The sequence below is a fragment of the Orbicella faveolata genome, unplaced genomic scaffold, assembly GCF_042242905.1.
Source record: "Orbicella faveolata isolate gen_17 unplaced genomic scaffold, um_ofav_v1 contig_3, whole genome shotgun sequence".
NCBI classification, from domain to species: domain Eukaryota; kingdom Metazoa; phylum Cnidaria; class Anthozoa; order Scleractinia; family Merulinidae; genus Orbicella; species Orbicella faveolata.
This window is the reverse complement of record NW_028301558.1, coordinates 4,337,501-4,354,267: the sequence shown is the minus strand read 5'-3', so window position 1 is coordinate 4,354,267 and position 16,767 is coordinate 4,337,501. Positions and strand designations below refer to the sequence as shown.

The window sequence follows — 16,767 nt, the reverse complement described above, 5'->3', positions numbered from 1 at the left end:
TTGTCGAATTTTTCACGACCACTAAATGCGAGCGCCCGAATCACCTTTCGAAAGCTACAAGTCAAAGCGAATTTCGTTTTTCGCCAATTTAATTTTTTCCTCGGTTTCAGGGCCCAAAGCGCTTAAAAAACGTGTCTGCGTTTTGGCATATTCAATTGCAGTAAAAAGTTACAGAACATTTTCGAAATAGAATTAAAAAAATGTGAAGTGATCGTACAAAAATCGCTCTCGAAGGAAAAGTATTTCGAAATTAACAATTCCCAGACACGCTTTTGTAGTTTATATGTTAAACTAGCCACTGTCCAAATTTAAGAGCAATTGAACAAATTTCCTTTGAGTTATAACCCTTTAAAGTGTCTGCTTCAAGTGAAAAAATTTATTCGAGAAAACAGCGCTAAGAAAAATTTTCTGCTTCGCAAACAAACTCCGCCCACAAACGCCTTCAACTGCGTTCTCAGATAACTAAGCCAATCAGTGCAGGGAAAGTTTACCACCGTTAACCTCCTGGTGAAATTTACGCGCGAATCTCTAAAAAACTCTCGTGTTTCGCAATGCGCTCAAGGAACCGAAGGCAGAGAGATAATTTTTCTGTAGCTCGGTTTTTCTTGAAGCTGGTCTGGCAAAATGGGGAAGACTACAAAGGATACGAACGCTAGAGTGGCTGAGCGAAGGAAACAAACAAAAGACAGCGCGGAGAGCAACTGTGTGTGGGCAACTGTGCATGGATAATATTTCAAATGGTCTCAATGAGTCCGACGATTCGTCGATATCGGACTCATCAGAAGAGTCTCTGTCAGCATCCCTGTTATTGCTGTCAAGTTCCAAAATTTTTACAGAACCTTTCTTTTCTCTTACCACGAATACTTGCCCACCTTATACGATAACTATAGCTTCATCCGCGTGGCGAACTTTCGCTTCTTCACTCATTGATGTATTTTCATTCGTTCTTCGCTGTTTTCGCTTATTCGAACCGGTCCATGGTTTACACGTGGTCTATGTTTACTTATAACTTAATAGAGACACGCCTAATATCAAAAATGCTGGGTAGTCAGAACAACAATGCTGATCAACTGAGTAGTCAATTCGTGACATCCATATAGGTAATTCCCGCGAAAATCGTCTCGGTTGATTGCATACGCGCCATAGGGCTGTCAATCAAGAGGTAAACTTTTACTTCCGGTGAAAACGTAAAACCGCCATTTTCTCCGCCAATATTTAGCCTTTTTCAAAAATTTTTCAGAAATTAGAGATTATTCTTCGACCTCTATTTTGACCCAAAAATCCAAATCTGAAGAAAATTGCCGACCCGAAGGTATACTGTAACCTTAAACGCTGCATCTTCCCTGATCTGCATGACTTCAAATACGCGGGAAATATTTTTGCGCGCGTTCTTCATTGCGCGCGCTTTACTGTAGGTGACCGAGAGAGGTCTGAGATCTAGTTTTTTTAGTCAGCCATGTTTTGAAGCTGGAAGTTGCGTTGTGCGCTTGCTTTCAGCAATTTATTGCTGTTTTAATTGCATTTTACAAGTTGGGAGGATGTTTTTACATATACCATTCCCAGATTTCTACGGTAAGTGTCTAAATTCTTGTGAACATGTTTAGAAATACGTAGGCCAAGAGGTCAAGTGACCCTGGATCTTGTACGCTGAAGCCTGCCTATTAATCATAGTTATTGGCATTTTAACTTACCAGTTTATGATCAAGGCAATGCTTATCCACGGCCCCGTTTATCGAAGGTCCCGAAAAGTTTTCGCACCCGAAAAGCCGTAGCAAAATCTCAAACTTTATGACTTCAGAGCTGTTTTATGCACATATTCTCAATAGGAACAGAAGTTCCCTTCATACAAGAAGTTTCAGCCGTTAACACTTCTTTATCTTTAAATACCGATTAACTAAAAATGGCTTTGCGCGCCCGAAAAGTATCCGGGGCTTTCAAGAAACGGGCCCCAGGGCTTCTTGTAACGCGGGTCGTCAACATGAACCCACCCCCTCTACCCTTCAGTGCTGGCGAGGACAGGGATTTGCATTGATAGCAATTTTAACCACAGTTTAATGCGCCGATCAATTCGAAGCTTCAACACCCACCACCCTGGACAATCCCCCAGGTTTTTGAACTTTTAAAGATTGGCTCGTTCAAATTTGACACTTCTGGTTCAAATTCCCCACCACACCCAGGCAAGGTTCAAATTACCCCCACCCATGCCAGGAAGGCCTTTTGTGTCAAATTCCCTACTTCCCCGGTATGGACAACTGTCAAATGCCTGTGTGTTACCCGCGAAGGGGGACGGGGGATGTTGAAGCTTCGAAGTGATTGGTGCATAATGTTGTCACACATCCCTGAACCTGGCAGATCTTTCCAGATCAAAATATTCCATTACCTGCTGGTGGGTCTCAACAATCTTTGAACAAGTCCTTATGAATCATGTGAGCTTTGAGCCATTCATGTTGTAATGCAACTTTATTCTTAGTGTCCAGGAAGCAAGAGCACATGTATGTAGCACTTAAGTTACAGTACCAACATTAATTTTCCTTGTTCCAAGTCTTGGTTGAGAATTTGATAAAATGATGTTAAGTGATGTTGTGTCAAAACTACCTCATGGGTTGAAATTATAATAAAAATTAGTATGGCAATTCACATAAAGAATAACAAAAGTTTTGGCCCTTATATTCATGAAATTTTTCTTCCGAAAAAACATGCATTCTTTTTTTTGTGGGTTCTGTTGTCTTCAAAAATTACAGCCAAGTCTCCTTGACCTCTTCAAAAGAGAAGAGGTCAAGGAGACTAGAGCTCACTCAATATGATGGACATGTTATGACTTCACAATGTCAGGGTCAGTACGATTCTTCGCTAACTTTCCTTAGCCAGCCCAAGACGGAAAAATTCTAAACACTTCCTCCTTACCCTTTTTGCGTCAAATTCCGTAGGGTTTTCCCACTAATCCCCACCTTTTCCCATGATTGGATGAAAGTGTGGGATATATGCACTAGACATTTGGATCAATGAAAGCTTTATTTAAATGCACATGCTCATTTTATTACATAAAGTACTAATTCTGTGCTCAAAGATGATTTCCAGTCTGTACTGGGCAGTCTCAGCACCCCAATGTTTGTGAGTCTCAGTTGATGAAATGCAAATCAATTATTTGTTACAAACCACATAGTCCTTATCTTTGAGGCATTTTCTTTGATTTTTACAGCTACGAAGTTGCTTCATCAAGTGATATCAGAAAGAAAAAAGCATAAAGCTTTGCATCCATAATGGCAGTTGAAATGAACCTTTGAAATTACTTCATGTAAGTAATTGCAAAATGTTACATTTTGTGATGTCTTACATGAATCAAAACAAAACAATGTAAACAAACTCCCAACAATGCACAGTACAGACTAGAAATCATCTTCAAGCCCTAAGAGTGACCGGCATCAAATTTCTCCTGACAGTATCAATACATAAATCAAGAGAGAAGGTAGTGAGAATCAAGGACATCATCACCAACTAGAAATTTCTATAATCTTTAACAAATTCTCGTAGTTATTACCATAAGAAAATGTATGGATATCAGTGAAGAGAATTTGTATTTTGACACTAGGCCTTAAAGAGTTCAGAAATGTTTAGAGCATTTAGCTCTAGCAGTACATCTGTAAGCTACCTCTAAGCTAAGAATGAAAACCTATACCCCACTGTGGTACAAGTGAGGTAGATCTAATTATAACAGTAACCTCTCTAGGTTTTCATTGTAGTCAGACATATCAAAATTGTTTTTACCTTTAATAGATAGCTCTCAGCTTTTACTACCGTCATTTGACTTCACATTAAGTTGTAAGCAAGGATTGACTCTGCTTTTAAAGCCCCAAATCATGGTTGGGAATGTATGAACAGCGATATAAAAACAAAGATTGCTCGTTCAAAAATTGAATTCAGGGCTTCAAATAATTACCCATTTGGCACCAATCAAATTGTCCGGTCAAACCTAATTTTAGCTTGGACATATCCCATTTTTGAGCGGACAAACATCGATTATGTCTAATCACTATAAAAGTGCCCCCTGCCCCCTTCACATGATGTTTAAATAATTGAAACAAGTAAATTTTCAAAGGAAAAGTGGAACACATGGTATAGCAAAATCAGTGTCACATTTGTGCGAAAATTTGCAATGATAGCCTGAAATTTTATGACTATTATGAATCATTTATTAAAGGTTCTTGGTCTGGTAGTTAAGTATCCACCTTTTTTCCCTCCTTTTTCACAAAGGCCAATAATATTGAATCTTTTAATATTTTAAGTCTAAATTTCATCCTTACCAGTGTAAACAACCAGACAAATTGTCTGGCCATCGAAGGATTTGACCGGACAAAACCTATTTTTGCCTGGACATAGTCCGTTGACCGGCTGTTATTTGAAACCCTGGAATTTGAGGCCTAGCTTACACCATTTGCATTCCATGGCTCAATGAGGGCAGATTAAAGGATGAATCCTGTTTTTATATATTGTAACAGCTTCATTAATGGTTTACAACAACAGAAGTTATCTCAGTTGCTAAAAGTTAACCATAATACAACTGTGACCATTTGCTTTCAGTGGTAATTTAATTGTTTTGAAAGCTAAATAATTATATTACAGCTTTCCTACTGAAACTATAATACTTATAATTGATTTCTATAATATTATTTTAACACTCTTGTATATACTCTGTACAGTTAACAGTGCATAGACTGTAACATAGTAACATAAGCCTCTCAGGTGTCACGAGATACTGCATGAATATCATCATTCAGTGAGATGTTTAGAAGTGGGAATGTAATTTACAGTGCACCAAAACAAACAGCAATGTTAAATGACTGTTAACGAATCTAAAATTCTTAACAAAAATCAAAATTCTCAAAAGAGCAGTAATCAGAAAAGGAAATCCTAATTCTGGTTAAAAGAAAGGTTTACACCTGGGGCTCTTGCTTTTTCCTTCCAAATCAAACCTACATGTAGTACTAATGTTTTTAACAATAAACTTTGTACATGTACAGTGACTTGTTTTAGGATGGTCAAAGTGGCCCTGATTTAAAAGACTTAAAACTGAACCTTTAAACTGGCAAGGGGTTTCATTAAGGACTAGACACCGGAAAAATTGACCAGCTGTGAGTGCGATTTTGCCTGGCGTTCCTGGTTTGACAATCTAATGGAAACTATTTCTATTTTTCAAATAGTTTTGCCTGCCTGTGAAAAGCAGTTGCCCTCCTGCTGAAAACTTTAATGAAAGCCCTGTTTAACCCTTTGCCCAATATTATAAATGTAGTTAGCATGTACATGTAACTGCATCTCCACACAATAATTATCATATTTTGGACAGTTTCATAGGCCAGGAAAAACTACAATTTCAGAATGTCTGATTTAAAGTTGAAGTACATTTAACCTTGAATGCCAAGTTTTAAAATCTACATGAAGTTTTAAGGGACCTCCTACAAAAAGTAACTTTTACTATTAATACTAAGGTCCCCATTATTTAGGTACATGTATTTGTGTCATTTAGCAAATTATGTTTAACATAGAGATAAAAAGTCTGAATTTCTAAACATGTGACAGTTTGGCATTTTGTGTTATTTTCTTCACTGAGACCATTCTTTGGTGAGGGAATATTTGACATATTGTTGGCATATTGGTTTAAGTAAGTCTGACAATCAGGTAATTGATGTACGTCACTTGGTGTACCTTCTTGTTTATGTCTAAATCTTGCCTTCCCAAAATGGTTCCTTTTCTCAAGTAACTGTCGATGTACATGTATCCAGAAATGTATTGTATACACCTGTAGAGGCAAATTCATTTGCTTAGTTACCAGCAGAAATATAAAGAGTAAAGCATATGTAGGGTATGTCTTACTAAGAAAAAATGTCCTAAGTCAAGCGTTTTTGCTCAGATACCATGCATGGGTGTAATATAAAACTTTTCAACTGCCAGTTAAATTTATGTTATTTATAGGTTTTTTCCATTTAGTATTTAAGAAATCTTTGCTACCTATTTTAGCCACATTCCTTCCTCAGGTCAGTTTTTAAACATTAACATCAAGTGATGACTTATACATGAGCTAGTTAGTGACACGAGTGATTATATTTACACAAGTGTGGTAGGACTGGCTTTGTCTGAAATCAAGCAATGTTAATCCTTCACCTGTCCAACTAATCTATGGTATCCATTCTTCCAACTCCTCTTCAAAACTGTTGTTTACACAGTACAGGGAGGCAATGCTATCTCCCTGACGTCCAGGCATGACATTATACACATGACGTCTGGTGTGTTGATGTGGTGTGTACATGTAGTTGTCTTGGTAACCAGGACAATCATGTGAAGGGCAGGCTGGTCCACAGTGGAACTTGACAAAGGAGAAATCCCTTTTACAAATTCCATCAACCATGGAAAACACTTGACACAACACATCTGCTGGCTTCATTCCTTTCATGTTGCTGTAAAATTTAATTACAAAATGATTGGCTTTGTTTACCAAAATGCAATTGAACAGTTGAACTAATGGTCATCTCTTAAAAGTGGTGACAGACTTATAGTAAAGGCCAAATTGTTTTCAAGCCACTCCAGTGTAAACCTAATCAACACCAGTCTTGAGGTTCTAAAAAAATATGTTGAACGTACGTACATGTATTTTTAACCTTGGAACTAATGAAAATCAACTTTGAGATACACGTATGTGTATGGTTTTAAATATAAGTATACTCACAACTATTATGTGAAGGTATGTACAGCAATAAAGGAGAATAAATATTGGAATTTAATGGACTGAGTAGCTAGGCTAGAAGAGCTGGGGACGTATCCTTTGAATATCACATTTGAACCAGATTCTGCTAAAGCTCATGAGTTTTTTCTAAAAATACCTGGAGCTGAATGTCACTTCAATGATTGTCTCTTCTTTCATCAGTTTCAGCCTGTAAGGCTGCCAAGGACTCATCCAGAACTTGCCAACATCTTTGAACATAACAGGTTCACCATTTGGAAACTCCAACTTGCTGTTCTTATGGGCACGAGATAGCAAGCGATGAAACAGGGGCTCTGGAAGGAACCTCGTGAAGAACACATAGAACTTCTTGTCTGTGGTGTTGTCATGCCATGCGGGAATGTGTCCATCTGCACACATTGGGAGCAAGGATGGAACAAAGTGAGTTGGCTTGTGTTCCTCAACATCACTTAAGCTACAAATGTTCACCTTCTTGTTTGACAAGGGGCAGATCAAATCGTATTCCTCAAGGAATGCTGTCAAGGCTTCTTCGTTTTCTTGCACTGTTGAGATTATTCTGGTCAGCAGTGATTTAGTCAGCATTCCTTTGTGATGTAGAAGTTTCCAGTCACGTCTGAAGCCTCTTTCCTCTTTCATTTGTGGTGGTTGCGTTACAAGCTGGATGATGATATTAACCAGTATTTCAGGCTTTAGAAGGACCCAGTCAGACAACTCTGGATCTTTGTCAAGGTATATTACCAGGCCTTTGTCATGGAAGTACTTCAAGGTTTCTTTAGACCAGTCGGTGCAAATGAAGTTGTCAAATGCGTAAGGAAATTCTTTAAGAGTCACACAGAACTTGGCTTTCTCCTTTTCCCTTTGATTGATAATTGCATCTCTGATTGCAATCCACGATAAAGGTATGTCACAATCTCTAACTTCCTCTCTTTCTTCGGCAACAGACATGACTTTCATTCGAAGGCTTTGGACTCCAACATCATTTTCTCCTTTGGAGTTTTCAACAGGAAAAAATATCAACTCATCGACATCATTGACAACCAACTCGTCACAGTAGGGATCCCAAAGGTGTTTCCTTAAATGACCATTTAAGATGTGCATGCAGTTTTTGTCCAAGTCTCCTCTGTGTGTTCCAACAAGGAAGATTGGTGTTTTCGATGGTACATGGCTACAGACAGATTCCAACCAGAACTGAACTCTTTGGATGGCTGCATTTATATTCCTAAAGTTATTTTGTACATGCTTAGCTATGTTGAATACAATGATATAAATAGCCTTGCTCTTGAGAAACATATGATGATAGGCATAGTATTCTTTATCTCCAGCAAAATCAAGGATCTGCAGTTTGAGTGAGGGAAACTTTTTGTTCAGTGCACGTTTTAACATGGTGGTATCCATTACTCCATTTGTCATTAGTGCACATGTTAGATAACTGTTAGAAAAGCTTCCACTGATGTTACGCATTAAATGAATATGAAGACATTCTTGACAGAAAGTAAAACAGATAAATAAAAGGAAAAGTATATTTGCGAAATATAATGGTGACGAAGTTAATACTAATTTAAACAGATAAAAGACCCCTAACACGAGTAGTATGGTACAAGGGCCCCATGATCCGTCCTCTATTGATGATTGTATCCTAAAATAAAGTTCTGGTTCCAAAAAAACCTCCAATGTGAAACCTACCAGAAAAGGAGCAATCATACTTCCTTGAGCAGGATGCCTGTAGTGTGGGGAAGTTTTGCATACTTCCCTACATGGGTCCTCCTCTAAAAACCTTACAAAAGATATTGCTTCTGCAAAACCAATGATAAGTCCAATAAAAATTGACAATAGGAGGCGGTAAATGCAGAGAATCACAACAAAGTTTCGATTGCTTACTAGTTGAGTTGTAAAAAAAGGCTTTTGTATTGGTCCTATTACAATGAACAACAAAGCGAAAGCAATGCCAGCGATTGTGCCTAACGTTAGAAATGTACGATTACTGGTAATTTCAACATAACTCTCATCAAAAAAACATATCACTAGAGCTAGATATGAGCCAATCAGGAAACCGCGACGACTCAGAATGAAAATGAAGGCTACCAATACAAATCTTAAATTTATAGTGCTGTTGCAGTGAATAACCCAATATTGAAACATCAGGTGACCAGCATAAATCAAGTAAATTAAAATTTGTATGAGAGGAAAATTATAAACTATATTTAAGAGCATCATAACGAAGGAAGAAGAAATAACCCAGCTACCGATAATCCACCAGAGACGGCTCGTGATAATGAACATGGACTCATGAGCAACCCATCCAGTTTTACTCAAAAGCATTTCTACCAGGCGAATTTTGAGAAACTTCCACAGGTTTCCGAAGACAAGATCCTTCAAGTTGCAGTTTTTCCACTCCTTATCCACAAGACACTGATCAATTCCTTGGGTTTTTTGCTGGTTGGGATCAAATGGTTTTCCAGTGAGAGACTTTACTAGACTGGTTTTACCAACTTCAGAGTCGCCTAGAACCAAGCACTGTCTTGGGAATACATATTGCTTGTCTGTTGCATCGCCTTGTTCTCCTGTAAATTGCACACATTCAGCAAAAATCCTGCCCTGACTACTCTGCTCTAGATTAATCATTGTTCTCGTCTGTAAATCGACAATTAGCAAGGAGACCAGTAAATTTAAACGTCGCTTGCAGATAAGGTCGGCTGCAATTAAGCTCTCATAAGCTGTGCACCACTAAGCGCGAAGCGTCAGACGGGAAGTTCATGTTAACATACCCGGATAATAAGCCTCAAGGCCCCTTCCCCGGAAATAAATCAAGCATTTTGAACAAATCCTTGAACAAATGAACTAAATGTCCAGGTGTTATTGTATAAATTTTACGGTATTGTGGTCTTTCGCCGTTTTGAGTCAGTAACAAAAGCACCATTAATTTATTTGTACCAAAACAAGGAAATCTTTAGATCTTATGACCGCGCTTTTAAAGTTTAATTGTTTCTTAGCAACGCAGTGCACATTCCAAAGCAGTCCTTGATGATTCATTGATTACTGTAAACACATCACTTGATCAACACAAACTGTGTTATTGCACCATAGCTCTTGGCCTTTGTGAAATCTATGATGACGTAATGGTCTTAATCTGGAAGTTCGCTCGGGACATGCCCATGAATGATACGAAAAGGAAACGAGTATCACGCTATTAATAACGCTATCAATAAACAGCTTTCTTCCTTAAAAGTCAAAATTTAATTTGTTTGTGCTATGAGTAAAGGATAAGCAAAGTAGTCACGCCAGTCACACAATCCGAGGTTTACGCTATCCAACGGCTAATAGAGCGGTTGTGTTTTTCCCCGTAGCATTGACATAAGCTCAGCAAATATTTAATTTTCCTTCAAATCTCTTAACTCGCTTCGATGAAACAGCCAAAGAATTTACTTCAATTGCCTAAACCCACAAGAAATACTCGCAATATTGCAAATAAATTAATGACCGTCGCTTCTGGAGAAATAAACTTATTTGTCACGCAGCGAAAGTGAAAGCTGCAACGTCAGCGCATTCCATAGCTGACGTAATACCTTTTTTTTAGCGATTTAATAGTCCCTTTGAATCCAGCGCTTCGATAAAACCAAACAAAACATACTTTACACACAATAAAGAAAACAATATCCATAACCTTTTCCGTGTATTAATTTTTCAATAGCTTTTGGGGAATAAACATCACAGGTTGCGTGATTCAGAGTCCCGATCACGATTTGGCCGAGTAAAGGCTTGGGTCCAGTCATAAACCCCGTGCAGAGCAAGAACCGCGCTCGGCCTACGACCACGCGGTTAAAAAACACCCTTCAAGTTTCCAGAGAAACGCAAAGCAATTAACGTTTTGATACAAACAATGATAATTCTGTTGGTTTTCCTGTGGACACCGTTTTAAAAACCTCGTTTCTACATATATGCTTATGGGTGTTGTAGCAGCAGCTGTAGATAAAATATGGAAATAAAATAAATCTTTTTTATGATCAATCAAGCTTTAATAAAGTTTAATAATTCTGAGTTCTACGCGGCTTGCCATTTCCATCAGCCATTAAATTACAGCTAGCATCGAATACGTTAGTGGTTATTGTTTGAGTCAAACATTTTTTTCTCCTTCAGTGCCAGATCTTCCATCAAAGTAGAAAGTGGTTTGAATGAAAGTTTCCTTGCAAAACTTCAATAGTTCTTAAGCCCAGTTCAGATGTCGTGCTTCTGCTGTGCCGAAGTAAATTCAGAAATTAAGTTCGACAAAAGCACGGCAGAAGCACGGCGTCTGAATCAAACTTTTTAATTAAGTTCAGCAAGCAATTAAGTTCGACAAGCTCTGCAGTGCTACATGACTCTGGCACGGCAGCGTTTCAAACGTCGTGCCTCTGCCGCGCTAAACAAAATTCATAAATTATATTAATGTATTTTGGCGAGATTGCGTTCCCACGGGGAATTAGTAGGACAATTGTTACGAGGCATCAGTATGTCCTGAATTTGGTTCGACTCTGACATGACGTCTGAATCAGAGTTGTTTTCTATTGTGCTACAGTCGAACCTAATTGCAATTTAGTTCGGCACGGCAGAAACACGACTTCTGAACTGGGCCTTAGACTGAAAGTGGCCTTGGAAAAACCTAGTCAATTTTATTAACGAGTGGATATATATAGCGCGCCTTTCCACTCAATATTCAAACAACTTAATATGCAATACATCCATTACATTTCTGTGCCTTATTTTTTATTTCCTTTCTGTATGTTTTTCTTTTATTTTGCTTGTATACTTTTTTCATCTCTTCCTCTAAAAGGAAAACACAAAATATTTGAATATTGACTGGCAAGGCGCGCCCTAGAAATATTGGCTTTTGTAAACCAAGTGAAAGTTTTCTTTTTATGGCTAACATTTCCTAAGTATCTGGGCGAGTAACTTTTGTAAATTTTGAATTTTGTTCTCTGAGCCCCTACGTTTTCGGTCAGCGGTGGCCGAACAGACGACGCTCTTCACAATGGCAGAAAATTATGTCTCCAGAAATTCCTGGTGCGCATGCGTTCAAGTTAACTAACGAGGAGAGAGTCTCCGCTGTAGCTAATGCTGGCCACCTTCGGATATCTCTGAGAGGTCTCGATTTCTTCGTGTAAACCAAAATAAATTTGCATCCTCTGACAACGAGATTGGATCGAGAGGATCGATTAAACAGTCGTATCACGCATGCGTAGTTGGTTACTCATCAATTTGGAGGTCTTATCCTTTAGTATTCTTCTTTCGTCCAACTTTGTTAGTGATAATAAAGTGTATTATCGTTTGTCTCACGATGTAGTCACTTGAGATGTAGATCGCGACGTTTCGACTGCTTACTGCTAGTCTTCTTCTGGCGATAAGGTCGACTGATTGCACGGTATAATTTATATCACAAAGGTCGGCTGTGATTGGTGCATTTCGATCCTCCTATTGTTCCATTGTTCCGGCGAGTAGCTGTTCCCTCAGTGGTCCGCTGTTGTACCGTTCTCCTGTTGTTGTGTATTTTGATCGTGGGCATCCATGCTTCAGGAATTTCAATTCCACTATCCCTATTGATGTTATTAGAGTGAAGTGTTATGTGAATAGCTTCCTTGACCCTACGTATGTACCAGTGAGGATCTCGATCAATAAACTTGACCTCATTCCAGATAGGATAGTGGCCGTCTCGTGGGTGTGTTCAGAAACAGCGGAGGTCTGGGTACGGGCGAGTCGTATATCCCTGTCGTGTTCTTTGATCCTCTCCTGCATATATCTCCCTGTTTCCCCGATGTAGACTTTGCCGCACTCACAGGGAATCCTGTAGACAACACCATCCTGTTTAGCCGGGTTGACGGTGTCCTTTGGTCGCACTAAGTGTGACCGAAGTGTCGTGTCGGACTTAAAGACGGTGCGAATGCCTTGTTGTTCCAGGCAGCGGCGGAGAGACTCCGAAACTCCTTGGACATAAGGTAAAACGGCGGTGGATTTAAATTCCGTGACGGGCTCTCTTCTTGGGGCTGTTCGTGCCTTTGTGATCTTCTGTATAATAGGGGGGATATCCGTTAGAAACAAGTGCAGATGACAGATGTTTCTTCTCCAGCGATTACTGATGTTTTGGTCACAAGACGTTTAGCCCGGTCGTACAGACACTTCACAATACCGCGCTTTACTGACTGAGGGTGGTGTGAATCATACGTTAGGTACTGATCAGTATGTGTTGGTTTCCTGTAGACACTGGTGGTAAGGCGGCCATCAGGTTCTCTATAAACTGACCTGTCGAGGAAGGCGATCTTGCTGTTATTCTGCATCTCCATGGTGAAACGGATTGATGGTTGTTGACTGTTTAGGTGTTGCAGGAAGACGTCAACTCTATCCCGATCCAGGATGGTGAAAGTATCATCTACGTAGTGTTTCCAGACCTTAGGCTTGCAAGGTGCGGACTCTATTGCTTGTTCTTCAAACATCTCCATGTCACGGTAGAGATTAGCAATAACCACGGATGCAGGGCTCCCCATGGCTGCGCCGTCTCGTTGTTCGTAAATCGATCCGTTGTACTGGAAGTACGTAGATCTTAATACGAAATCCAAGAGGTCCGCGATTTGAACTGGTGTAAGTGTTGTGCGGTCAGCCAGGCCTGCGTCGTTCTCCATTTTTTTTTTTGTAGCGCGGCTTGTACGGCGCCCTTGATCGGTACGTTGGTAATCAGTGACTCTACGTCGAAAGACACCATGATCTCGTGGTCGACCTGGATCTCTTGAGTTTTTCACTGTGAAGTTCGAGTTACCTGCAAGAAGAGATAATACGTTAGCCAAGAAAGCAGACAGGTCGTATGCAAGGGTGTTGACACACTACACAATTGGCCTAAACGGTGTGTCGGCCTTGTGGATCTTCGGCAAACCATAGATCCCAGATGGTTGTTTGTGTCGGGGTCTGATCTTATTATAAACCGCCTCTGATATGTTTCCATTCCGTTTCAGGGTTAGCAGCTTCTCAGATAGCTTCCGGGTCAAGCGGTCTGTCGGATCTTTGTTGAGCAGCTGGTACGGTCCGGAATCAATTAGCGCTGACATTTTTGCGCGGTATGTGTCAGCGTCCAGGATTACGCTGGCGCGACCTTTATCAGCCGGAAGGACCATGATGGAGTTGTCCTCTTTTAGGCTTTTAAGTGCCTCCTGCTGTTCCTTCGTGATGTTGGGCGTGGGTGGTTGTGCCTGTTGAAGGATGGTGTTGACAGATCTCCTGACTGTGTCTGCTCGCTCCGCATCTAGTGGCCTGACTGCTGACTCAATCTTGGCGATGATCTCGGTGGCTGGGACGCTCGTAGGAGTCACGGCGAAATTTAGACCTTTCTTTAGTAAGGACACCTCAGCTTCGTTAAGGGTCCTGGATGACAAGTTGATAACCCACTTTGTTTTGTCAACAAAAGTTGTAGGAGATACAGAAGACTGTTTCTCTCGCGAAAGTTTCTCAAACTTGCGCTGTTGACGGTCTTTGGTAGTAACCCAAAGAGGTTAATTGACCTCGCACCTCTTTATCGGCTGATAAAGGTCGCGCCAGCGTAATCCTGGACGCTGACACATACCACGCAAAAATGTCAGCGCTAATGATGATGATGATGATGATGATGATGAAGATGATGATAACGATGACCTTGAGTTTATCAGTTGTGAAAAAGATAATGAGGAAAGTACCACAATATAAGGATTAATCCTTAGAAATGTCTTGCTGTTGTTTACTTATATATATGTCTCGCCATGATATCTGTCTTGTAATGATCTTTGACGCGGGTAATGGTTTATCGGTTTTTCTTTTGTTTGGTAGGTTGGTGCAACATTGCATATGCCAAGATTGTTTGTTCAATCATTCAGGCTTTGCCCGCCGGATTCAGTTGAAACTCCTGTTTCTACAAGATCTTATTTTTATAAAACCGAATGGGAAATAACAATCGTAGATGGTTCGTAACATAAAACAGGTGTGTAAGACCTCCATTGTATTGAAAATTAACCACAGAGGTATGGCTGCATCATGCTAAATCTCATTTTTCGCAACTCTGTTAAGATCAACACTAAGAACAAGGACATTATAACACGAGTTAAGTGAAGAGTGCAATTAGCAGTGATATAACTAAATGAGGAGTTATGTCTCAAATAAAGTAACTAACATTAACTACACATTTTTTGGTGTGAATGCCGCTCTCTTTCAAGCGATAGTGCTTAGCGACACCTGATAATGGCAAGCCATGTCATCTTGGAAAACGAGGCAATATCGAAATGACAGTCCGAGTTTTTTTGTCCACGTTTTAGTAGATCGGTCATTTAAGTTTGCCATCAAACTGAGCCGTCGCAGAAATGCAATATTTTGCTATTCGGTTTTGTTTTCATGGAACTTTTGTTCTTGTTTGGTTTTGTAAACCTTCACATGATTCGTCGATCATTTTAACAAATTGACGTCAGTTTTGTATGCGTCTGTCGTCTTATTGATGATAAATTGCGTCATAATATTCTCAAAGTGGCTGTGGAACCACGAACCCCAAGCAAGTGGTTCCGTAATAAACTTTGACAATGTTATGACGCAATTTATCATCAATAAGAGGACAGACGCATAAAAAGCTGAGGTCAATTTGTCTTTTACAATAAAAAGACCCCAAAATGGTCAAATGCCGGGAATAAATGAGAGGGGAAGACGCAGTAAACTTGCCGTAAACAAAGATAAGTGAATTTTATTCAAAATGACGGGAATATTGTCAATAGCTTTTCTCGCTTTTTGATTGGCTACTTAAAAAAGTCCATAAAATCTTATTGGTTGAGAGGTTGACAGTTTGACAGCTTAAAGTTGAACTTGAAAGCTTGCATAAATTAAAATTTTATCCGTCTGTACTCTTATTGATGATAAAAATGAGCCAATCAACGTGCGAGAAATTAGAAAGTTATTGTAAAAATAGATACGGTTACTGTATACTTCGCTTTACCTCAGATACCGGTCATTGTTTAAGGAAATACGGTATTTGAGAGTTATCGACCATTTACGAGAATTCTAACGGACCCTTTCAAGGTCTTTTAATACTGACTGATCTTAATGACCCTTTGTTCTGTCGCACTTTGTAATAATCATCGCACTTTGTAATACCTGTCGCACTTTGTAATAAAACTGTCGCACTTTGTAATACCTGTCGCACTTTGTAATAACACTTGTCACACTTTGTAATAAAATAGCTGTCACACTTTGTAATAACAAGTTGTCGCACTTTGTAATAAATTAAGCTGTCACACTTTGTAATAACAAGTTGTCACACTTTGTAATAAGCTTTCAAATTTCCTTTGAATAGGATATTTGGTAGTAATTATATGACTTAACTAATCCCCCAGGGCACAAATATGTCCTTCTTTGATATTTTACTTTGTATACTAAACTGAGGAGATGAAAAAGAAACGCGTTCTCCCCCACGCTTCTCGCAATTGTTATTTGTCTTGACTACGATGTATCGCGACAGAAACACTTTGTCATCACGAATAATGACTTAAAAATCGGTTTTGTTAAGCCGCTCCATTGGCTAGGTACTAGTCTAATTTATCGTGCAAATGAGACCCTATTGCATGTTTAATTTGTAGATGATAGCTTAATTCAGGTATTAAAAAGGTATTTATCACATCTTAAATAAAGATTCGAATTTTAAATATACTGGCATCTCCTGCGGATGAAAATAAAAAGGTTTGTTTCCGTGGGAGTTTTAGAGAGGACGAAACTGGAAAGCAACTTGCAGGGACATAGTGTATCAGTAAAAGAGTAGAGGACACATCTTGCTGGTATTTATAACAGCTGTACAAAATGGTACGATCCGGAAATAAAGGCTTTGACTGGGAGTCTTCTAAGAAGGGACCGTTAACTATAGTTGAATAGGATAATTGTGAAACAGTATCGTATTTTAATTCAAAAATCGCATTGGCTTGACATAAGCCAGAATATGGAACAGCAACCATCATAGCCGTAATCAGTATATGTGGTATTAAAGCATTGAATCAGAACCATTGAATAAAAGT

At 39.3% G+C, this 16,767-nt stretch overlaps 1 protein-coding gene and 1 long non-coding RNA gene across 2 annotated transcripts in view; both read right to left on the bottom strand.

Annotated features, from left to right (window-relative positions):
* Nucleotides 1-2,441: 2,441 nt before the first annotated feature.
* LOC149106125 (uncharacterized) overlaps nt 2,442-16,767 on the bottom strand; it is a 25,519-nt gene continuing 11,193 nt past the window's right edge. The window contains exon 2 of the long non-coding RNA XR_016209728.1: nt 2,442-2,756. This is a non-coding gene — a long non-coding RNA (uncharacterized LOC149106125). The remainder of the gene's footprint in view (nt 2,757-16,767) is intronic.
* On the bottom strand, nt 2,994-9,435 carry LOC149106127 (uncharacterized). Its single transcript, XM_089297853.1, has 3 exons — nt 6,873-9,435; nt 6,157-6,449; nt 2,994-5,794 (listed from the first exon to the last, which is right to left on the bottom strand). Exons 1-2 carry the CDS (start codon nt 9,353-9,355, stop codon nt 6,170-6,172), a joined length of 2,763 nt encoding a protein of 920 aa, XP_089153979.1. The 5' UTR covers nt 9,356-9,435; the 3' UTR covers nt 2,994-5,794; nt 6,157-6,169.

Excerpts from the sequence above, each read along its gene's own strand:
- LOC149106127 (XM_089297853.1), bottom strand. The coding sequence starts at position 9,355 with ATGATTAATCTAGAGCAGAGTAGTCAGGGCAGGATTTTTGCTGAATGT. Across the intron at positions 6,450-6,872 it reads GAAGTGACATTCAGCTCCAG|CAACATGAAAGGAATGAAGC; the intron begins GTATTTTTAGAA and ends TAAATTTTACAG.